General features: G+C 34.6%; 5 protein-coding genes across 9 annotated transcripts; 2 read left to right on the forward strand and 3 right to left on the reverse strand.

Moving 5' to 3' along the window:
• Nucleotides 1–1,250: 1,250 nt before the first annotated feature.
• LOC124444309 lies at nucleotides 1,251–5,341 on the forward strand. 4 transcript variants are annotated; one of them, XM_046994888.1, is made up of 4 exons: nucleotides 1,251–1,350; nucleotides 2,397–2,581; nucleotides 3,698–4,318; nucleotides 4,650–5,341. In XM_046994888.1, exons 3-4 carry the CDS (start codon nucleotides 3,739–3,741, stop codon nucleotides 5,102–5,104), a joined length of 1,035 nt encoding a protein of 344 aa, XP_046850844.1. In that variant the 5' UTR covers nucleotides 1,251–1,350; nucleotides 2,397–2,581; nucleotides 3,698–3,738; the 3' UTR covers nucleotides 5,105–5,341. The 4 variants fall into 4 exon arrangements, with proteins under 4 accessions (XP_046850844.1, XP_046850846.1, XP_046850845.1 ...); XM_046994890.1 differs by having other exon boundaries at nucleotides 3,701–4,318; XM_046994889.1 differs by lacking the exon at nucleotides 2,397–2,581.
• A 329-nt stretch (nucleotides 5,342–5,670) lies between these two features.
• Nucleotides 5,671–8,498, reverse strand: LOC124444307 (cationic amino acid transporter 3-like). Its single transcript, XM_046994887.1, has 2 exons — nucleotides 6,687–8,498; nucleotides 5,671–6,368 (listed from the first exon to the last, which is right to left on the reverse strand). Exons 1-2 carry the CDS (start codon nucleotides 8,473–8,475, stop codon nucleotides 6,100–6,102), a joined length of 2,058 nt encoding a protein of 685 aa, XP_046850843.1. The 5' UTR covers nucleotides 8,476–8,498; the 3' UTR covers nucleotides 5,671–6,099.
• A 1,611-nt stretch (nucleotides 8,499–10,109) lies between these two features.
• LOC124444621 (cytochrome b5 domain-containing protein 1-like) lies at nucleotides 10,110–11,916 on the forward strand. The gene is made up of 4 exons (XM_046995235.1): nucleotides 10,110–10,328; nucleotides 10,514–10,590; nucleotides 10,799–11,017; nucleotides 11,371–11,916. The coding sequence occupies exons 1-4, from the start codon at nucleotides 10,193–10,195 to the stop codon at nucleotides 11,599–11,601; spliced, it is 663 nt and encodes a 220-aa protein (XP_046851191.1). The 5' UTR covers nucleotides 10,110–10,192; the 3' UTR covers nucleotides 11,602–11,916.
• Nucleotides 11,917–11,955: 39 nt separating this feature from the next.
• On the reverse strand, nucleotides 11,956–14,572 carry LOC124444620. The gene is made up of 3 exons (XM_046995234.1): nucleotides 14,232–14,572; nucleotides 13,124–13,352; nucleotides 11,956–12,582 (listed from the first exon to the last, which is right to left on the reverse strand). Exons 1-3 carry the CDS (start codon nucleotides 14,561–14,563, stop codon nucleotides 12,040–12,042), a joined length of 1,104 nt encoding a protein of 367 aa, XP_046851190.1. The 5' UTR covers nucleotides 14,564–14,572; the 3' UTR covers nucleotides 11,956–12,039.
• Nucleotides 14,573–14,933: 361 nt separating this feature from the next.
• LOC124444165 (endothelin-converting enzyme 1-like) lies at nucleotides 14,934–22,542 on the reverse strand. Of its 2 annotated transcripts, XM_046994745.1 has the most exons (21): nucleotides 22,332–22,536; nucleotides 21,790–21,927; nucleotides 21,117–21,209; nucleotides 20,687–20,917; nucleotides 20,274–20,533; nucleotides 19,906–19,974; nucleotides 19,666–19,806; nucleotides 19,344–19,415; nucleotides 19,055–19,194; nucleotides 18,548–18,770; nucleotides 18,281–18,379; nucleotides 17,993–18,070; nucleotides 17,380–17,480; nucleotides 16,990–17,048; nucleotides 16,870–16,921; nucleotides 16,394–16,461; nucleotides 16,194–16,318; nucleotides 16,006–16,071; nucleotides 15,811–15,909; nucleotides 15,373–15,449; nucleotides 14,934–15,139 (listed from the first exon to the last, which is right to left on the reverse strand). In XM_046994745.1, the coding sequence occupies exons 1-21, from the start codon at nucleotides 22,423–22,425 to the stop codon at nucleotides 15,040–15,042; spliced, it is 2,385 nt and encodes a 794-aa protein (XP_046850701.1). In that variant the 5' UTR covers nucleotides 22,426–22,536; the 3' UTR covers nucleotides 14,934–15,039. The 2 variants fall into 2 exon arrangements, 1 of the variants encoding a protein (XP_046850701.1); XR_006947867.1 differs by lacking the exon at nucleotides 14,934–15,139 and having other exon boundaries at nucleotides 15,386–15,449; nucleotides 16,006–16,097; nucleotides 22,332–22,542.
• Nucleotides 22,543–23,108: the final 566 nt, after the last annotated feature.

A 23,108-nucleotide genomic window follows, 5' to 3' on the forward strand; every position in this document is an offset into this window, starting at 1 on the left:
CTAAATCATCAGATAGATATTTTGGTAGAGCAGAGTGAAATACTTGGCAATAGTACTCAAGAATTGATCTTATTATAGCGCAGTAAAAATAAAACTAGGTCTTTTTATCTACATCAGCCTGTTTCAACTGCTTAATGAAGTATTGCTGCTTGCGTTTTGCTGCTTTTTTAGTGATAACATTTATGTGGTCGTTCCATTTCAAATCACTTCTTATTGTGAGTCCCAATATTTTAACATTTTGAACTCTTTTGAAAGGTTGATCATCGATTAAGATTTCATCAAACGTTGGAGTAGTTTTTCTGAAACATATGATCATTTTTTTACATTTCTTTGGATTAAGGGTGAGTTTATTTTCTATTGACCACTTAGCAATGTGGTTGATTTCTTCTTTTAGATAAGTTTCCCGATCATATGAAATTAGTTCTGAAGAGTGGTGTCATCTGCAAATTTCCACATTAGTGATTCTGTTTTTTCAGGTATTTCTAAGTCGTTGATCATGGCTAAATATAGCCATGGTCCTAGTCGGGTTTCTTGAGGCACTCCTGCAGGGACATTTTTCCAGTCGGACACACACTGATTGAGTTTTACTCTTTGTTTCCTGTCTCTAAGAAAATCAATAAGCCAGTTGATGGTTGAAAGTTTAATCCCAAGACTTAAAAGCTTGGCAATTAGGAGATTATGATCTATCATATCAAATGCTTTTTTAAACTCAGATCAAACTGCGACGGCTTTTCCGTCAGTCATTTGTAGCCAATGATGAATTATCGATATGAGAGCATGGATAGTTTTTTTGATGATTTAGGGATAAAACCATATTGATGCTTATCCATGCATCTTAACATGACTGGTTTTATAACTTTTTCAATAACAAATTCTTCTGCAATTTTGGATAGAGTGGAAGTAAGTGAGATCGGTCTCAAATCCTGTGTAAAATTTTGATAATTGATGCTTTGGGCAGTGGGACGACATCGGCAATTTTCCACATCCCAGGAACTTGATAGTTTTCGAAAGACATTTAAAATTAGTGTAATTGTTAACGTGAGAATATCTGTATAGTCTTTCTGTATCCGCCATCGGGACCGCCGGCCTTTGAGTGACTAATTTTTCTTAACTTTTCAACAACCTCGATTTCATCGACTTCGATCACACATACACATCAGGAAATAGCGTACAATATTCTTGCATCACATTTATAAAGGATTCGTTGATTTTATCACATAAAATTTTTTCATCGTTATCTAAATCTGTAGATAACATGTCTTGACGTCTAGAGATCAGTGTCTTTAGATGTCTACTCATCCATGGACGATCATTCTTATATACCTCGAGGGAACGTTGGAGCACTAGTCGGTAGGTTATAATACTTATTTATGTTTTAAAAAAATCTAATCAAGAGTATTAGGTCCTCTGGTTGGGAAACTGACCATTGGCTTTAGCTGGAATAATTTTACGGTGCTGCGCTTCAATTTTAATTTATTGAAATCACCGGCAATAATAATTGCACTATTGGGGAAAGATGACTCGAAACTTTCCAATGTATTTTGTATGTGTGTGATCATACGATCATTATCTTCTCCCGGAGGAGAATCACAGCTACGATCAAAGAAGTTCATTCGAGATGCCAATTCCATGTTTTTGAAATTTGAACGCAATCATTGCCTAACAATATTGGTTTATTAATAACAATGTTGAACGTCTGTACTTTGAAACGCATTACATCAGAATAAGGCAAAAATATGCCAATGTTGTAGGTGAGGAGGTTTGTCGACAGAAAGTTATATATTCTGAGTTAGTAAAAACTGTTTGAATGCAGTGATTGCAGCTTTGATAAAATATATGTTATATATTCAATAATCACAATAGTTGGCACTATACAAGTGCTGCTTTTCTCCGTAAAAATTTCAGAAACATGAAGAGATAACTTATCTTTTCTTCATGTTTTTAGATTAAATAACAAACTGCATGAATTAAATTCATTTGTCTTTCTTTATTGAAGTTTTCCCAATGCTTCTGGAAAAAATTCATGAGTTAGTTTCACGCACAATATTTGTTCATTTAGCTTTATTGCTGTAGCCATCTGATATCGGTGTATCGCTTTTTGCACTCGAATTTGCATAGACTTGTCAAGGAGACAAGATGCTTAATTTCGTTGTACAATACAACACTTCCACCAGCAATAGTTATCAGGTTATCAGCAATAGTGACACCTGTCTAACTTGAAACATGAACTTGAAGCAGACTCTCCACGGTAACTGAGCACCAAATTCATCACAGTCTTATTTATTAAACTGTTATGAATAAGACTGTTAATGTCTTGACAATCTTGTTTACAACAATGTATGAATGCTAACTGTGCACGCAACAGTTAACAGTCTCAATTTATTTATACGTGGCAGTCGCGCGAGATCGCGACAAACACTGCACATGAATCAAGTTTCAAGGAATGTATTCACATACGTCGCTTGTATAACTACAAAAAAATGAAACATGTTTCTGCGTGACCTATGGTTATATATTGGCACAATTTTCTCTTCAGTATATGCGAAGTTATGTGAAAAAAGCAGTGGGAATAAAAGTGAAGGTTTGTCAAAGTATAAATAGAGCTACATGTTTTTAACACGCCGCTATAGCGAGTTGCAGTGACTGTCAACAATAACTCCAATAATTTGCCCGACATACATAGTGAAACTATTGTATTTTCTGCATTAGTGCAAAGGTCCTGCACAGCAAAACTAACTGCAAAACTTGTTTAAGTCGCATACGTTAACAAAAAGCAGAACACCTGTTGAAGTAAAAATATCTCTCATATGGAAATTGACCAAGAAGTTGACAGTGTCATGCAAATTGTGTTCTCACCCAGGCGTAATAATATATGTAATACAAAGACGTTACGAGCGCCGATTCTAGCTAAATTCATGCCTAATAATTTATTAAATTTTTAGACGATTATCTGCGCAATGACCCTGATGTTACACTAGTAGCAAAACCTCTAGATACTTTGAAAAATATAAAAAATTACTGATATTTTGATAGACGCATTATGTTTTGCAATATTTCGTAACTACTTTTTTAATGCGAATACAATACAGTAACGGCTTTGTAGCTAAAACTCAATCGAAATATAGCTTAAAAGTAAGACGATTGTGTAGAAAATGAGCAAAAATAAAGTCAAAGTTTAGTATGTTTATTAAAAAAATAACCACGTGTACATAATAACAAATGAAATTTTGTGTTGTCCGATAAGATTTCGTCCATCTTTTTGTTGTAAGACGTCTTTGTGGGGATAACTACCCCTATTACCTTTGTCTGGTTTTGTAGTCTTTATGGTTTTATCGCTCATAAAGGCCGTCCTAAAATTTATTTTTATAGTATGTCTTTTTTATACCAGTCAACACGAATAATTTATAACACTTTTTATTATTCACCTTGCAAATAATTATGCATAACTAATGTTTACCTCCCTTTTATCGACCTCGATGGCCTTTGAATTTACGATAGGCAGTAATTTCGTGGAAAGAAACATGGCGTAAGGAGGATAAGTCATGATCATTTGAATAATTTATGATCATAAGTTACACACTTTTCTCAGGTTTACCTTCTCATATGCAATCCAAAATATAATTGTAAAGTAAATAATCAGAGGTGGAAATTCCCGTATATATAACTTAGTTAACTTTTTTTTTAACATGGTGGATAGCAGCATCATTGGGATGAAAACGACCATAGTTGTGAGAAGTAATGAAGAAGCAGCAATCAAGATGGTTTATTTGGATCATTTTTGCAGTCATGTTTGTTTTTATAACAATTTCCTATATTCTACTGAATGGACATAATACTGCTTTAAAAACAAGAAACATCACGCTTTCGCCTAGCATTTTCTTCCCAAAAAAAGTGAAAAGTCATATTAAGAAGAAGGTAATTATTTTCGTTGGTATCATGAGTGCACCACGGAGAAAAGAGCGTAGGAATGCGATCAGAACAACATGGTTGAAACAATGTCGAAACAACAGCATACCTTGCCTGTTTTTCACAGATGCTCGGGACATGTATGGCAACCTTTTGCCACCGACAATTCGCGCACCCCTCATGAAAGAGCAATCGATTCACGGGGATTTGATCCTAGCACAAAGTCCTGGAGGTATTAATTTTGCTCTCCGATATCTGTGGATGCTGAAATGGGCAAATTCTCGTTACAAGTTTCAATATTTTTTGCGCGTCGACGATGATTATTTTGTGTGCATGGATAGACTTGTGCGTGAGTTACCATATCGTTCACAAAAAAAACTATACTGGGGTTATGTACATTGTTGGCCACCGGGTAAGTTGTCATTGATAGATGTCATTATGCTTCATTAGTCAAGTGTCATCTGGTGAAAAAGACCACACCCGAACCTTCACTTACGGACACCTCTTGCGCGCTGACACTGTTTTTGGGTCCTTGCCAATACTTTATTGCCTCTCCAAGTGGTCATCTGCCGTAAGCATATACAAGGTCTTGGTCCCAAGGGTGTTAGCTTACAGGAGTTTTGACTGTTCCTCCCTTTTTACAATACTCTATATTATACGTTGGGAATGATCCTTTAATTGCTTTCTAAACATTGCAAAGTAATGTGACAACGAATTTAAACCTTGTAATTGTGGTTTTTTAGGCGGCATCAGAGTTGACGAAGGCTTTGTAATCGTTAGCAATGATCTGGCTCAACATTTTCTCCGCGAACGAAATTCATCTCTCATGTGCCACCCGTACGGTGACCAGGCGATGATTATGTGGATTAACAATATTCCAGGGGTAACGTACTTCGGAGACCCAAGGGTGATTTATGACGTTGTGGACTACACTTCTATAGTAAAGACGGGTGATATTTGTGCCAGTTTTTTAGGTCTGCATGGCAGCTATCCATGGAAAATGAAGAAATTCTGGTCACAGTTTTTGGAAATGAGAACTGAGACGTACCATGTACCTAAAATAACTTATCCGTGCGGCTCTCAAAACAAGACTTTCGAGTATAAAAATTTTGGAGGAATGTATTATGCAGTGCCAAGGCCTTGTAAGGAAAACCCAACGTGGCAGATAGGTGAATTTTACCAAGGAAGGGAGGGCTGAGCCGATCAGATGAAATGAACTGCTAGTGTCCTTAACATGGCTGAAGTATTCAAATGATAACATGTGTTACTTCTCTGAACTTTTATCTCACGTTTGTTAGAAAACTTGTCGTTGAATATAAATATTTTATTAAATTTTACTTGAGTCTTCTTGGAAAATATCTATCTTCCTGGAAAAAATTTATCAAGGTTTTTTATGATAAATGCCTTTGTTACAATTACATATGATACTTGCAAATTTTGGTGATTTTCATAGAAAGAGCTTTGTCAGGAATTTGTGTTTATATTATTGCTTTGTTTCCTGATGACATGTTAAAGCAGGAGTATTTACTTCACAGACATTCGGTCCCGTTCGAAATCCAAGGAATATCAACTTTGCTCTACATTGTTTGTAAATGTTGTACAGGCCTCTGCACAATACAAGTTAAATATAACTCTTAAGCGTTTATGATGACTATTTTCATGTGTAGACGTGTATAACTACTAAATGTAATACTTTCTATCTTTAAAACTTTCATATGTAAACATACGCCATGGTTATCAATGATATGCATGGCTAAAAAAGTATTGCGTTAATAAAATTCATTTTTATTGTGCCATCCAAACAGTTAACATGATAATCATGTGAATAAACAATATTCCAGGAGTGACCTTCTTCGGAGATCTAATGGTACCTCTTGCCTTGACTGCAAGCAAAAATAATTTCGCTACTTGAAGAACTTTTTCTTTCCAGCTGAAGTTCATGGCGGTTGACGTTGATGATGTAAATTTGCATGAAAATATTTAGATTTTACACTCAATTTCTTCAATACAAAACAAATTGCGTATTAACATTGTAAATAATTCTTCGCCAAGCAATAACTTCTCAGGTGAAATGCTTTTTTCACAGTGCTTGGCACGATAAATGTCATTCTCTATGTAATATTATAAGGTGAAGTGAAGGTTAACAAATCAAAAAGAAAATGAAAATTAGAAATTACACCTAATCATTGGTTTCTAATACAATCCGTTCGTCCTCCCTTTTCCATCACCATCAGCGGTGACGAAATGATATTTTTGCAAACTTGACCAAAAAATAGGACTTATTGGTGAAGACTTTTCCTTGGCAAAATCACGATGTGCAGGAATCACGTCCATATTGTAGTTAAACTGACAAAAAGTCTTGGCAAGGACATGTGCCTTCTCTTCCTTTTGTGTGTATGTCATCCTTTGATGGATACCGACTAAACTGTTTCTCATGCCGTAAAATAGGTAAACACAAAGACCTGCATAATCAGAAATGTATTGTTAACAAGAGGGCAGATAGAAAATGAAATTCTCCAGATTGAAAATATACAATTCAAACCGAAGAGTCTTATTAATTGCAATATATATATATTCGTGTGTTTCCATTGATGAAAATTCGACTTACGCCTTTGTTTACAGAGGGATGACAATATGCTTTTGATTATCGAAAACGATAAAAAATATTTATCTACTTGCACGAATTGACAAACTCGTGACATACAGACAATATGCACAGTTTTTCCCTTAAACTTAAACTGAAAGAAAATGGGATGAAATCAATATTAAAAATTTCCTACCTAATATCATCCAAATGGCAAAGCGCAACCAGGTGATTCTCGAAAGCTTACTCATTAGAAAAATATTGAAGAATATTGCCGTGATGGGTACTCCTGGGACACACGGAACACTGAAGGACAATTTGACACAATTCTGTGGCATCAAAGCAATAACACATATGCATGCAATGCAGATAAAACCTATGAAAATTACGAGCGCGATAACAACGTAATCTTTTTGAAGAATTTTTTCAACTCCATGAGTTATCAAAACGAAAAAAGCAAGCACTGAAGCACAAAGAAGCATCGACGCCCAACATACAATGCGACCAGTTTTTGCTGTAGGTATTGAAGAGGAATAGGGAGGCCTTCTCTGATCAAGACCCCTCCGTTGTTCGAGGACTGCAAGGTTGCAGCTCTTCTTATCTTTAACTAATAATTTATCACGATCGCGTTCATCCATATAATCAGTATTATCCTCCATTTTATCGGAATCATTTGGGAAGATTGTTTCAGGATCTTTCACGTTCTCTCCGTCATTTAGAACAAGTTTACCGAATTCAAAACTTGTGTAGGAAGACAAATCTCCTGACGGTTGATAGCGAAGAATGAGGACACATAGGGATACAAGTGTATAGGCAAGAAGGGTTCCAATAGACATCATCTCAACCAGTTCATCCAAGTTAAATATTAGAGCAAGCAAGGCAGTTAACATTCCTGGATAAATTGTTGCAACAAAAGGTATCTCACTTTTATGACTTACTTTCTTAAATGCTTCAAACAACAACCCATCTTTTGCCATCGCATAGATTATTCTGGGAAGTGGGAACAAGGAGCCCATAAGACTAGAAAATAAACCACATACAGCACCAATGCCAACAATATACGTCGCGATACGAAACCCACGTTGGGCAAAGGCGTTCGGAATGGGTGATAACTTATCAAGTGTATAATAAGGCACTATCAGTGTGATAATCGATGAAACGCTGAAATAACACATGAAAACTATAAACAGGCTAATCATTATTGCCAAAGGTATGGATCTATGTGGATTTTTAGTTTCCTGTCCTGTAGTTGCAATGATATCGAAGCCTATAAACGCATAAAAACAGGTAGCAGCTCCACCAAGAACGCCTGAAACACCGTACGGAAAAAATCCGGATTTCTTACTCCAGTTTTCACGTCTGACATAAAAAGCACCCGCTATTATGATAAATCCAACAACGGCAAGATTAACCACGTTACATATTGTGCTGAATAACGAAGACTGTTTAACCCCTGATGCTAAAACCACGGTAACAACAAGAGTTAAAACACAGGATAGAAAGTCCAGGTATGTATCTCCGAGGGTCGGGATGTGAAATTTTCCAATATGTGCTAGGGTAAAATTACGTATAGCATTCCCAATAACGTAATCGAAGCAACCACTGAGCGCTCTTGCATCTGCAGCAGTACCAATCATGTATTCCAGAATTAGATTCCAACCAATCACAAATGCAGAAAATTCACCAACAGTCACATAGCTGTAAGTATACGCTGATCCTGTCGTATGAGGAACTCGAGCACCAAATTCTGCATAGCATAAACCTGACAGCACTGAAGCAATGGCAGCAATTGTAAATGAAAGAATAACAGCTGGACCAGCAACACTTCCAGCAACCTGACCTGTAACAACGTAAATTCCAGCTCCAAGGGTAGCGCCAATGCTTAGGGATACCAAGTCCCATGTAGTCAAACATCGATTGAAGTGTGGCGTTTTTTCATGCGACACTTTCTTTTGTCTTGTCAACAAACGCAATAGTGACAACATCTTTGCTGTTGTCTTTTTTTATTATTGAGTTGATAAATTTCGCTATATTATTTATTGTGGAAAATCTGTGAAAGCGACTTCACAATTCGTTAAGCATGAACGACCAATTCTCTCATTATAACCGCGCAAAACACAAAAGTATACCAAAATGGAAGAAAGAAAATCGTCGAGCTTTGCTTTAATTCCCAACAAAATGCTATCCAATTTATTAAAAAAATAATACTAGTTTGCCATTGAAGTACATAAAACAGACGTGAAAATAATAAAACACAATCTTGACCCTGAAAGAATAGCTCGTTATCTTGAACCTGTTGCAAGTTGACAAAGAATACGATTTAATGATCGCTCCACCTGCTATGTCGCGTAAAAACGTGTTAAGATAAAAATATGTAATCATTAATTAATATGTACGAATACAAAACCAAACAAAAAGTCACTTTTTATAGTGATAGTAATGTAAAATTACGTGTGATTGATATTGTTCAAATGCCTATTTGGACTTGGATTTCTGGGGGAGAAATTGCCACATTGCAATTGTTTTAACAATTCAATCAACCTACTTTGTCAAGCAGAATCATTTATGTTTTAAATCAAGCAGCGAAAAAATGTCATTTTTACATTTGAGTATTGTTATTTGAAAATGGTAACATAAGTGTCAAGTCAAAAGGATTAGTACTTTTTAATGCTGTTTTTAAAGGTATGGATTTACCCTGAGTTTTTGTGGGTATGGATTTCACATGACCCACAAATAAATTGCCATATTTAGGTCAGGCATTAGCTACTTTAGAATCAATGCACAGCAATGATGCAGAGGTCTAATAGATATAACTTATACGCAGCATCGCGAATAACACGCTAAATTTCTACATTTTGTGACATTCACACCAAATTTGGAGCTACTGAAAAACGAAATTTTAAATGCAACTTTATACAAACGAATTTTTTTGATGCGCCAATACACTACGTTTTTCAATTATTTGTTGCCACCGTTGTCTTTTGTCATTTTTCAGACATGTGTACAAAGATACAGAAAATACAACCTATCTTTTCGTTTCATTCTTGACAATTTTAATTTAGTCAGTAGCGCAGAATTTAGTATCACATTGTTTCAATGTGAAGAAAGAAAAATGACGAATCTTTGGAATAAGCAAGCCATGTGCTTAGTACCGCTTGTCGTTTTTATTGACGCCGGATTTAACATATTGTGGGAGCATTTTACCACAGCTTCGAGCTTTTACGTTTTTCACAAACATTTTCCTATTGTATTTGCTGATATTTGACGGCGAGAGAGCACAATATGCACATGCAAAGCGCTGGCACAGCCACACAGGCAAATGTCTTCAGTTTTTTATACGAATTACAAAATCGTATTTAACGAAACGATTTTGTTGAAGCAAAACTAAAATACATTCAAAAAAAGTCGGTAAGAATGGTACCTTGTTCTCCGGAGGTCATTTTCCTTAAGTTTCATCAGTTCATGAGCCAAAAAAGCAGCATATTTCTCATATTCTCGACAAACTTTTACCATATCTTCGCAGCACGTTGCCATTTTCTGAATACAGTTATTTATTTTCCCGCCTCTGCCTCAGTCTCCTTTTATCACTCGAGTACACAGTTGCTAGGTAACCTACTAGCATGCTAAAATTTTTCAAAAAACAACATTCAAAATAGCAGAAATAAACACGACCTGTTTGAATTTATTGAAAAAGAAAAAACTATGAGTGAAAATGCCGCAAGGAGGCCAAAATATTACACTCCAAACGAAGTAAGAGTACATAACACACTGAAAGATATATGGGTTTCTTTTCTTGGCAAAGTTTACGACCTTACTCCATTGTGCAGGAAGTATGCAGGTTAGGACAATACTTTATAACAAGAATATATTTATTCAAAAGTACTGCCAACTAATAAGTAAGTACAAACACTATCAAATGTAAACTCCAAGCAGTTTATTGGGTCAAAACAAGTTGTCAAGATTTGCACGAGGAAACATAACATTTTAGTGCCTAGTACGAGGTGTATTTTTTTCTTTTCATAGGTGATGTTTTGTTAAAGCCAATCATTGAAGTTGGTGGCAAAGATATTTCCCATTGGTTTGATCGCAAAACCAAAGAGGTATATAAAACAGAACCCCTCTAAAATACATTGGGAACCCTCCTTCCACTCCTACCTAATATATTGAGAACATTCCTCACCCCCCCCCCTCCACCACACACAATATTTTGACAACCCTCCTTCCCCCAAATGTATTGAGAATCCCAACTATATACTCCTACATACTTCAGCATAAATTACCCAGAAAGATAGCCTAAATTCATTTTAGATACGAACCCACATCGATCCAGAAACAAATTGTGTATTTCCATACACTCCCAGGGGCAGGTTCATTCATATTCCACCAAAATGCCCTCGGACAGATTGGGATAATGATTTTGGAAGGCCTTGGTGGAAAGATGAATCTTATTGCATTGGACGGCTATCTGCAAAGACTAGAAAAGTTCGTATCATAAACACTATGACTTCTCAAGAACAAATTTTGGAGGTAAACAATTTATCATAACTTTCATTAGGCTGAAAATCAGTTGCCAAAATATTAGAATATTGAAAAGAATATTGAAAAGCAATTACCACATCCACAAATGCCAGCTGCTGCTTATTGCATTTGTGTTAAATCTGAAAATCACAAATGCAATGTTAGCAATATACAACCATGATACATTCATAGATACATCAAACTTTTGGGCTCTCTTCAAAAAATGTTATGAAATCTTAGTTTGAGATTTTTTTAGTGAATGCAAAGTTGTGCGTCTAAATTATATGAATTCCTGTAACAAACCTTGACAAAGCATGTACTGATCAAACTTAGAGATATTGTACTAAGTCATAAAATTTCAGGTTTGCTCAGAAGAAATTCTTAGCGAGATTCAAGACCGTTACATCAAGTATAACCAACACGCGGGCAGTTACACCTGGAAATATGAAGGCGTTAACCTCGACATGACAAAAACTTTGGAGGAGAATGGAATTGTTGATCAAAGCGAAGACTTTTACCAACTTCGAATTAATGAAGATCAATATTTTCCAGCCATACATTTGTACTTTAACGATGATCTCACGGAAGCGTAGTTAACAAAACTGATGATTTCTCCTGAACTAAATTGTTGACGAAAACTAATTGCAGTTTTTAAAGAACCCACCAGTTTTTTCCTTTTGATTTGGGTTCCCATAAAAAAATCAGAGTAGGCTTCTAATTTATAAAGCCGATTCTTTTTTTGGAGCTGACAAATTTTAGACATTTACTTCAAAAAAAGCAATTGATATTGTTGAAAATGTGACGTTTTATTTTTTAAATTTATGCACTTTATACAATTTTACTTTCGTGTTACTTAATTTTTTACACAACTTGAAAATCCTATTAAATAATTCACATCAAATTTTTCACTATGCTAACGCAAAAATGGTTGCTAAGAGAAAAAAAACAAATGCATTACTAAAAATGTCCAGTCCTTTAAATAAGACTGTATCAATGGAAAAAAGTTACCGAAAAAAATGCCAAAATAGTCACTATTTTCGACTAGACGATCTCCTTAAGGGTCCCGAAATCACTTTCGTGCGCATGTGCGGGATTTTACTCGGGTTTCTGTGTTCTTTTTCAGGACTCGTAACGTACAACCAAATTAGCACGACTGCCACAAGTACGAATATTACTAAATAAGTACAAAAATCGAAAGATTCGCTTTTAACGCCAACCAATTCTTGCAGTTGAACTTCGGCTGGACGAAACGATGGATTGAGATTCAAAGCATTTCTAAAATGAACTACAGCCTCCTCCTTTTGGCCAGTCTCCTTTAGAATTTCGCCTAACGTGAAATGTTGTAACCAACAGTTTAGATTTGGAGGCTGCATCTCCAAAGACCTTCTCGTTAAGTACACTGCATCGTCCAGATACTTTAAATTGTACAATACTCTAGCTAGATTTAAAAGGATGTCTGCATTATTTGGCGCTGTATACAATGCTTTCCTGAAACATTCTATGGCGTGGTACGTATTTCCTTTTATTCTTAAGTAGTTCCCTATCTGATTACACAATACCACGGACATTGGACGCTGTAAATGAAGCATTGCAACACATCAATCATGATAAAAAAATAACATCAACGTTAAGAAGAGGAACAAAAAATGGCATATCATGTATGTAAAATTCAGTCACATTATCCAGGTTGAATATTATTATAAGAAAGGATATGCTTATTGTGTGCAATATGTGCCTAGACTTATGGTTTGCCTTTACCACCTGTACATGGTGGCTGCACCTGCATGACCAATGGCTTGCAATTTTTACCAATTAGATCTCCAGATTTAATTATCGACTCTCATAAATACCAAATCATATTACCATCTTTAATATACATATAGAAAACTTGTATCTTTCTATACTAATGAAATGACCATCATTCCTAAGGTCAGTAATTAATGCAAGAGTGTTAACATTCTCAATTAATGTGGAAATGAAATTTATGAGAATATGTTAAAAGTTTTAACAGATCCCCAGAAGAGATTTCAGGCCAAAAAGAAAGCAGAAAATAAAAATCCACATAAATTTTTGTCATGGTCTACTGCAAAAAAAATCTATAGTAAACATTTCTACCTCTTGTATGGAATCTTTAAGATTTTCTTCTAAAGAATTTAAATCCAGCTCATCAAGCTCATTTTTCTTGAAAATTATTGAAACATCTGATTCCTCAAACAAAGGATGGGTTTTCCGTTCTGCAATCCCCAAGAGGTTGTCATATAAGGTTTCATTAACAGGATCACCACAATGAAATTTTGATGTCTGAAAAATCTCATACGCAGGCTGACCAGTCAGTACTTCTGAACTAGAACAATTGAAACGACATCATCTTAGCTAACAAGATTGAATACAAAAGCTCTCAATGATGATATTTCAATCGTCTCAATTAAGTAGAGATGTGTAGATGTAGAATGCATATATTATCACAATGTGAACATAAATTATTCATAAAAAAGCTACTACCACGGCCTTTTCATAGAGCTTGAAAATAAATTCATAAAAACAGACACTGCTTTTATTGACAACAGGGGTAGAAATCGTTTTCATGCCATAATCATGTGATACAACAGACACAAAACCAATCCGGTAACAGCCACCTATGAGCACAAAGTGCAAAGCTGTTTGAATTAGAATACACCGAATTAATGAAATAATTGTGTTCACTCAAACTTAATTACTATTGGATCAATTATATACCCAATCATGTTTTGTCTTGTTTTAGAAAACAAACTATCAGATAAAGCAGAAAAAAGGCAAAAAGCTTGGAACTTTGCTCTGTTTTACTTTAAATAGTTCAACCGAGAAGTTGTTGACAGCTTGTAGAATAAATGCAATTTATGCATGCTCATAATTCTAACATCAAATATATTTGCAATGTATATAATTCACACTGGATCACACATGGCTAGTATTTTTTGTACTGACTGAAAATTCATTTTAAACATACTCTTTTCACATTCACAACAACCTGACAAAATAATGCCACGTATAATACTTCCAAACATGACACGATTGTACAAGGCCATACAATGCAAAGCAACTCTCCAACTCATGTTAACATAAGGCGCCTTTGTCGGCAATTGTTAATGAAATATTTAAATAACGACATTACTTATTGTTAAATATTCATAACATATTAACTAGCTCGACATAAAATAACACAGTCTTCTATAATATGACATACCGTAAATCATTTCTTGAGGCTGTTTTCTTAGCCAATTTACCCTTTCCTGTTTTAGGCTTTCTAGTTGGCAACGTTTTCGGAGGATAGTGCTCGATTAATAGAGCAAAAACCGGATCATTCTTCTCATAATTTCGGTCACTTTCATTGCCCTCAACTATACTATTGCCTTGTTCGCTTATCTTCCAATGTGTCACACCACGGCCCAAGTTTGTGCCAAGAAAACTTGTTGTGATAATGTAAATAGCCATAAAATTGATGTATGGACAGTCTGTAGCCATTCTGAGAGGATTATCGCAAAGATCACTTACCCACTGCCTTCTCTTTGTAAACATAAGCACGAACATAAGCTGAGCCTCTCATTTGAATTTTAAAATCAACAACATCATTGGCTGCTGTGACGTGCTGACGTCATTTATTTTCACAATCTGGTGATGGATAGGTGATGGTGATAATCATAGGTGCAGTTCATGTGACAATGGTGGTATCCACAAAATGCACTTGAGAGTAAAAGACCTTATAATTTACAGCCAAGAGCCACGGCTTTATACACGTCTAACGTCAAAAGCCAAATATTTAAAGTTACCATATAACTTAAGCTCAATTTTCGCCAAGCTTTACATCATGCTCATATCACGAGGGGCTTGCCCTAATGCCCTTCCATTTCTCGACGAAACAAGAAACAAATAAAAACAAACGAGAAGATATTTTTTCATTGAAAATTCTTATATTCTATGCACATTAAAATAATTTCATAAATAACATAAGATTCTTTCGTTGATTGCAGTCGATCGTTGTTCAACAGCATTTTCTACCAAACGCGACACTTTTTTTCAGGATTCATTCTACTTCCCAAAGAGCAATTGAAAGCCTCTGAAAACTTTTCGAAATTTGAAAACGGTCCAATAATTCTAAAATGAAAGAGAATTAAAATACGTGACAATGAAGTGTGGAAAATAAAAAGTGGAAGAACTATGACAACTACTTCTTTAAAGGATCGACATGCACGGGACGACAGCGAACTTTACTAAATGCCCAGATTAATGACAAACTACGATCCAGCTCCATTTTGATCAAATTTCACGTGTTGACTCCAGCAAAATTAGAGCAGTGTCTGTTCCGTCAGCAACAACGCCATATTTACCTGAATATTTTTGGAGTATGAGGATCAATGTCGATCATATTCAGAGTAGATTTCTTACGAACGTTTGCACACCAAATCTATAAGAAAAAAGAAACATGTAAAATGTATAAACCCAGCAAAACTTTCCCTTCTTTTTGAGCATATTAAAAACGTTGTTTAATGTTTCAGAAAGTTCGCTACCACTCATTAAAGTGAAGCAAAGACCAATGTAAGCACCAAGGAAAATGTGCCTTGAAAACATTCTTGGGCAAGTTTATCGCTTCCTCGTCAAATGATTAATGGAGAGATAATGCATTCTAGAGAATTTCTCAAGGAAAAAACTCATTTGCTGCGCGTGTTGTTACATTTGCAAGTTTATGTTAATTGCAATTAATTTTTACATGTGCAACTTTATGCAAATGAAAAAATTGTGTAAAAAATATAAAACATTATAGCTACCTGAGCACCTTTCAAAAAGAATAACTGATCAGAAGTGAACCGAAGACCAGGCAGAAGTGTGTCTCGGAGGCCAGTTTTATTTTTCCATTCTTCGTATGCCTATACAACAACAAGGTGAGTCAAAGTTAGTTTCACATTTTATACACTTCTTCGATCATGATCTTCTCATGTATTGTTATGAAAAAGTCATAAAACCTTATAAGCCAATCGTATTCCTCCGTTATCAGCAATGTTTTCACTCAATGTCTTAATCCCATTGATCTATACAAACGTTTATAAGAGAATTCCTATCGAGAGGAGCCGAAATCTGGGGTCAGCGGTTTTTATATAAATGCAAAAACAAGGTCGAAAGATTATTAATTATTTGCAGAAATCGCACATACATGTTTACCAAAAATGGTGTAGTTTGAATACTGTTTGCTCAAACATGTTGATTTTTCCATGAAAGCTTTAGACGTCGAATTTGTACCCCAAGCAATAAAGTTTCCATATTTATCATAATGCATTCCTGAATAAATGAAAATAAAGAGAACATTGAGATTCTTCACAAACGTGCTGAGCTATCATTACAATGTCAGTTTACCCGTAACATCAAATCCATGGCTTATCTCATGTCCCGCAATGAAACCCAAACCACCAAATTGCATGGACCTGAGAATAAAAAAAAAACAGATGGTTCATAATTTTCTTCCCAAAAATTAGAAAGAGAAATATTGGGAAGTCTTAAGAGTTGATTAAATAATACTTGAGAAGTCTTAAGAGTTGATTAAGAAGAGTTCCATAGCCAATCTTGCTTACTGCATTGAAAATATTTCTATATTCATGTCATAAAGTACAGTAAAATTCGTTTTCAAAAGATGAAAAAAATTAACACGCCCTCTTCTAATATGGAGGTAGCTACGCGTTTGAATTTCTGAAGATAACCTGAAAGTCAATCACGACAGGTAGCAGATTCCACAAATTTATTCTTGGAGTCATAAAAATTTTTGTCACCTAATATTGTTTGTTGATTTATTTATTTTATATTATTAATATTTATTTTATTTCGCTGAAACTTACATTGGGAAAGAAGCTTGCCAAAATGGCGGCTGCAACACTCCAGCGGGGAAGACTGTATAAAAGAATCGTTACAAAAGTGTGGATCGTAATTATTTGAAATATCCTCACACAACAATGTACCTATTTTGTTATATTGTGGACTGTAGTATGCATTGATTTCTTGTGGAGACATGGACCATCTTGAACAGAAAAACATTGTTGATGCTTATTACAACTGAACAAACAACCACTCGACGTATTTGAACTTGCAGCTTCCTTAATACTGCAAAGCTTTTTGTTTGACAGTCAACGTATATGTCAGGCTAATACGGAAACCCCAAGGAATTTTTTTGTAAATTTTTTTGGAAAAAAAATCTGAGAGGATTTATGAATATTCCTCTTGTAACGGACAAATTTGTCTTGCTTGTAAGTTAGCTATAGCCCCAAGACCCCCTGGTCCATGCATTAGCACTGTGAAGAAAACTACACGACCATTAAGAACTTTTGCCACTCTTAGCCTAAAAGAGATACCTTTTTCTGTCAGCCTCTTTTTCTCTTAGCTTTAGAGTGTTACGCGAAATGATCTTACGCCTTTGTAATATGTTGACAAGAAACATTCCGTTGAATGACATCTTTAAAAAAGGATAAAAGGAGCTAAGACTTGATGGCTCACCCAAGAAAAACCAAAAATATAGCAATAAAATTAAATAAACTGAATACGAAACAAACACAGAGATTTTTTTTATTCTTTGGAGTTGCGAGTAATATTTGACTGTGAATGCAATACATGTACTTTCTCAAAGAAGCCAAAGAGAGAAAATTGCTAGCGCTGCAAATGGTAGTTGACTATAAGATGAAACAAAGTAATATAGCCTCTGCTTCATTTTTTACATGCATCAAAACTGCACACTAAATAGCATGGAGACTAACTTAGTGTACAGTTAGCGTGTGATGAATTTCATTGTAGATTAATGAGTGTGAGTACTGAAAGATAAAGAAAATTCACCCTCCAGAATTTATATACATGTCATAATCAAATTAGGGGAGCAAATACCGTGGTAAATTTCACATTAGGCAGTTTCTCGCACCCAGGCTACTTAAGAATAAGCATGTGTTTGCATGGGAAATTAATTTGTTAACTCACCCCATCATATTTTTTGCTGAGCAATGTCTCATTCAAAACGTATTGTGGATAACCAATATTCTTTACAATTGCTTCTGCCTATGGAAGAACAAATAGGTTAATCAACTTTCATGAAGCTAATAGTTATTGAATAAGAATAATTGCTACAGCAAAAAAAAACGGCAATCATAGCTGAAGAAGAACAAAAATTAGCAAAAGAAAACACAAAATTAGCAAAAACAAGAACTAAACTTAGAATGAGAATGAACAAAAGAAGAAAAAAATACAATTTACAAAAACTAAATTTACCTTTTCTTTGGCCTTTTTAGTGGTGATTTCATCCATCCACGAAATGTCGTTGAAATCTTTAATCAGCTGTTGACGAATGCCTTCAATGATTCTGTCAGCCTATGGATATCATAAAATCCTACACATTACGCTTTATGATAATACAGAACAATGAAAAAGAAATTAAAACAAAAAATATTCACTTGTAGTCGATTTTTAAATATTTGTATTTCAAAAACGGATCATTTGGTCTCGAGCATCTGCTAAACCATTTGTGTATAAACTCACGGCTTTCTGGCTGTTTTCATCAAATTTTTCTTTCACGAATAGTTTTCCTAAGGCCATGGGAAGAGCAGCACTTGTTGAAGAAACACATTCCCGCCATCTTTCTTTACGTTTCTGATTTCCGTACATTGCAACAATAAATTGATGACGGACATTTTCGTAGTCAGGACCAATAACTCCGGTGAAGGAGAAAATGGCATTCCAAATAAGAAAGTTTGACTTCACCCTTTTTAAAAATAGATATAGTTGAAAAAAATGATAAATTACTTACAGTTGAGCGCTAAAACAACGAGTGAAGTTCTAAAATAATGCTGTTTTACTAGATCTTATAATAAGTTCCTAAAGTTTGTGAAAAGACTATAATTGTTTATGTTCCTCAGCTATAAAAAGGGCACGGGTCGATATGGTCACGAGATACAGAGTTATTCTTGACAATGCTTCTGGAAGCAGTGCATGCGCTGAAGATTTTTGTGGCACGCGTTTTAAAGCCTCACAAATTTCAGAACTTACGATTTTGGTGTGTATTTTAGGAGCCAGGCAATCTTTTTTATTGCATCTAGTTTGTAAATAGCTATCATTTCGTCGCCTGTTATTGGTTTTGCTAAATTGATTCCAGAGTACAATCGTAAAATATAATATTTCCATGGAAACTACGAAAAAAGAGAAGAACATATGCTTGAAATAGATATTATCGTGGCTAATTCATACAACGACGCAGAAAATTGATATAAGGTATTGGATCTTGCTTGATGAAATCTAGACAAACTATCCATTACTTTAAATGTACAAAGCAACCCACCCACGGAATTTCTCGCTGCAATCGATTCAAAGAGATGATAGCGTATACAAACTTTGAAGTACTCTTCCATATCTGAAAACATACAAACGTTGTAGTCTTAAAAAAGTTTTCGTTTTACATCTTGTGTTTCATGTTGAAGAAGATTTAATAAGAAAGAGCTGCAAGACCACAGTGTTTGCAGAAAGGGAAAGTCCTTGACAAATCTTAAAAAGTACATAAAATTTATCACATACATACCTGAGAATGCAATCTTCATGAGAAAAGAACTGCTATTTATTTAATCTAACTAAATATGAGTATAAAAGCTGTAATCACGACATACCTTGGCCATAAAGATCTCTAATCTCAGCATGTTTGCAATTTGATTTCGAAAATTGAGGAGCGAGGCAATGTCATGAAATCGTAGTGAGCCTCGAAGTTTTAAAATGAGTTCAATCATTAATTTTGTGTAAGCCTTGAAAACCTATTGCAAATAAAAAGCAAAAAAACGGCGTCGTTCAAACCACGATTTTCATACAAATATATACTGAAATGAACATCTAAAATTATAAACAACACTCACACTACTATGATAAGATCCTTTTCCAAGATAAAAGTTTTCTGATTCGAGCAACAATTTTGAGGGACTCAGCTTTAGAAAGATTAAAAAATATGAAATATTTAACAAATACGTTCAGTTTGACATCAAGTTCATACTCCGTAAAAATAAAAGTTTACAGTTAGTTAAGAATGTAGCGAAAGAAAAGTTCATCGTAATCCAACGCACTATTATTTCATTTTCGGTTTTCGTCAACAAAGCGGGTCAACTATCTATATTACTATAAGAAGAAAAATTGTTGTGTATTCTCCTTATAATTGCAATGTAATGAAACACTTGAGAAATCCTAGGTACAGTAATTTATATGTTTCCAATCAAGACTACAACCATACCGTCAGCAATATTTGAGAACTGTTAACAAGATTATCTCTTGGCATAAGAAGAAAAAATGGATGAATAGATATTTGATTCAGCTGGACCAAACGATTAACGAAAGACCAATTTTGCGCACACCAAGAAGAGCGTGTAAGGATTGGACACGAGCCAAGTTCAGCGATCAGTTTTAGCAAGGTTTTGTCGCCATTACGTTTACGTTCGGTTTCATTCAAACACGATGTATACCAAGCAAAGATTAACGATGACGTTGTATTTGCTTGAATAAAGTGTTGCAATATTTATACGTTGATGTTTCAATAATTTGAGCTAATAAGACTTTCATTCGTCACGAGCTGCATTCAGGTAATTAATTGTACCTAACTTTGATCGTAACAAAACTTGTAAAATAAAAATAGTTTTGATAACATACCTGAACTATTTTCTTGTCGTTGGATGAGATCTCGCAAAAGTGTCTCCTCATGTTTCCAAAGTTTGGTAAACTGAGTCCATTGGGATTGAGATTCTGGAATCGGATTTAGTGATCGCCACCCTCCACAAGCAAATTTATCAAAGTCTTCACATGGATGGACAGACATATCTATGCTGTTTCTGATCTCATTTGCCACAGTCTGACAATCTTTCGTTTTACATGTGTTTTTGTCTAACAAAAAACCCAATGAAAGCTAAAAATTTTTTTGAATTCTTTTTTTTAATTAATTTTTCTTTTGAAGTTTGCTTCATAAAATTATGAACGACGAAGATATAAATAAATGGTTGAATGTTGAAAACCTTTTCTTATCCATAATTGTCCATTAGGTGTCCAAGTCATCATGCTATACATATTTAGTAAAAACATATACCTTCACTTGAATCATCGTAAGTTCTTAAAAGCCAACTTGAATAGCCACGCTCATATTCTCTTTGCTGATATCGTGATGTTTGTTCGTATGTACCTATAAAACAACACATTGTTTACATCGCATTTCTCATGTGTGGAAAATTTTCCTCGACACCTGGTAAATGGTGCTCAAATTAAAGATAAGAAAACAAGCTATGTACTATATCCCAAATTTTGCTTTAGACATAGCTTGAGGCAAAAGTTTAACCAATGTCATACCTCAATGGTTATTAGAAAAGGTTTCCTGTAATATTATAACATTCTCCAGCATACACAAATTAATAGCGTCACCGATGTCCAAGAGTTTTTTCGATTTAATTAAATTGTGCTTCGATCGTTAGCTTTCGTATCGAACATAAAAGCACAACAATAAGTCTTCGTAGACATAAAACACAACAACGTTACAAGTCTCAACTAAAACCTAAAGGCTAAGATATAAACAGGATTTGATTCGTAAACTTTCTAGCTGAGTAAAGACTTTCGCTCCAAAGTACGTCATTCAATTTCCTTTGACAAGAGAACGTAACTTTGAATGTCTAAGTTGTGAATTGTCGATTTATAATAAAAATATATGCCCAAAAATTTGTAAGGTTTGCCCAGGAAATTTTACTGAGATTACGTTTAGGGTCACATACCGTAATCTACATTATCATTTTTTAATTTCGTTTGACTGATTTCTGGAAACGATTTTTCTCTAGCATTTCTCGATGATTCGGGATCGTCAATATCATACTGATGTGATGCTGAATTATCTTTAATGTTGTATGGATAGTCTATAAAGTAAAGTACTTTCAGATTGAGTTGTGATACATAAAACATTTACTTCTCATCACCGTCATTAGAAAAGAGTTTGAGTCTTACACAATTGTCGGATAGCCGAGATAATAATATGATTTATAACAGACATCGTAAAGTACAATATTACAATAGAGCTGTAAGATTTCTTTATTCAATTTATTTAATGTGCTGGTCTCTGAACCGCTAAACTATACCATTATCATACGATATTATCAATGTTTCATGTGATATTAATTTTGAGTTCACATGCAAGTCCCTTTAAAAACTTGTTCTACCAATGATATTATAAGATAAATACTGATAAACTAATAACGAAAGAATCAAAGAATGAAATGTATTCACCTAACGAGACCTATGTATTTTGAAGACTTTAACCTACCGTTTTCGACAAGTTTAGAGTTGTATACCGAAGCGCTTGAGTTGGTTACTTTCCACCATAACAAAACGATGAAAATAAATCCCCCAAGCGACATAGTAAAAGAACATTTAACTTGCCCATAAAAATTTATCACGTCACAAGAACAAGACTTCAATACCAACCATATCCGCCATAAATATGATAACGATGACAACGAAGTTTCGGTAATGAGTTATTTATGTATGTATGTATGAATATGGCTTCAGTCAAGCAAGGAAAATAACCAAAAAGCAATCATTTCCACAGTGGCAGAACCGCAGAAGTCTTTATTAACAGTGCTTTTTTTTAGGAAAATATAACTAAGACAGCTTAGCTGAAGATCTACTAAAAATCCTTTTTATTCATTTCACACTTAAATTAAATTAATTTTTAATTTTCACATACTAAAGTGAGACAATACTCATAGAGATGTATTTAACTATTTTTGAAACCAAGATACTGAACAAAATCTAGAGATCTCCTTACCCTAGATAATTGACTGCAGAATTAAATTTTGAAATAAATAACGTCTGCACAAAGGAAATTGAGTGAATTAATCGTATTTAATGCAAAATGAGCTACTTTGACAGTGAGGAAATGAAAATTATTTGCCTGAAAAGTGGAATGAGAAGATCGGCATCTTGAAGTATTGTCAAAACTCACAAGTTAGTGTTTCTGAATTCTGGTATCTTTAATGATATTAATTTAATTTTAGTCATTTAAAATCGATTACGTCCATGTGACGTTTTTCGCGTGTCT

This window comes from Xenia sp. Carnegie-2017, unplaced genomic scaffold (assembly GCF_021976095.1).
Source record: "Xenia sp. Carnegie-2017 unplaced genomic scaffold, XeniaSp_v1 HiC_scaffold_21, whole genome shotgun sequence".
Lineage (NCBI taxonomy): Eukaryota > Metazoa > Cnidaria > Anthozoa > Malacalcyonacea > Xeniidae > Xenia > Xenia sp. Carnegie-2017.

Coding starts and splice junctions, on each gene's coding strand:
- LOC124444621 (XM_046995235.1), top strand. CDS start 10,193: ATGAGTGAAAATGCCGCAAGGAGGCCAAAATATTACACTCCAAACGAA. Junction 10,591..10,798: donor TTGATCGCAAAACCAAAGAG/GTATATAAAACA, acceptor AATTCATTTTAG/ATACGAACCCACATCGATCC. Junction 11,018..11,370: donor CTCAAGAACAAATTTTGGAG/GTAAACAATTTA, acceptor ATAAAATTTCAG/GTTTGCTCAGAAGAAATTCT.
- LOC124444620 (XM_046995234.1), bottom strand. CDS start 14,563: ATGTTTACAAAGAGAAGGCAGTGGGTAAGTGATCTTTGCGATAATCCT. Junction 13,353..14,231: donor GCCTCAAGAAATGATTTACG/GTATGTCATATT, acceptor CAATTGTTCTAG/TTCAGAAGTACTGACTGGTC. Junction 12,583..13,123: donor TTAAAGATTCCATACAAGAG/GTAGAAATGTTT, acceptor CTTCATTTACAG/CGTCCAATGTCCGTGGTATT.
- LOC124444165 (XM_046994745.1), bottom strand. CDS start 22,425: ATGTCGCTTGGGGGATTTATTTTCATCGTTTTGTTATGGTGGAAAGTA. Junction 19,975..20,273: donor GTTCTCAAATATTGCTGACG/GTATGGTTGTAG, acceptor ATCTTTCTAAAG/CTGAGTCCCTCAAAATTGTT. Junction 16,319..16,393: donor CCATGGATTTGATGTTACGG/GTAAACTGACAT, acceptor TCATTTATTCAG/GAATGCATTATGATAAATAT.
- LOC124444307 (XM_046994887.1), bottom strand. CDS start 8,475: ATGTTGTCACTATTGCGTTTGTTGACAAGACAAAAGAAAGTGTCGCAT. Junction 6,369..6,686: donor TGCCATTTGGATGATATTAG/GTAGGAAATTTT, acceptor CTGATTATGCAG/GTCTTTGTGTTTACCTATTT.
- LOC124444309 (XM_046994888.1), top strand. CDS start 3,739: ATGAAGAAGCAGCAATCAAGATGGTTTATTTGGATCATTTTTGCAGTC. Junction 4,319..4,649: donor TGTACATTGTTGGCCACCGG/GTAAGTTGTCAT, acceptor GTGGTTTTTTAG/GCGGCATCAGAGTTGACGAA.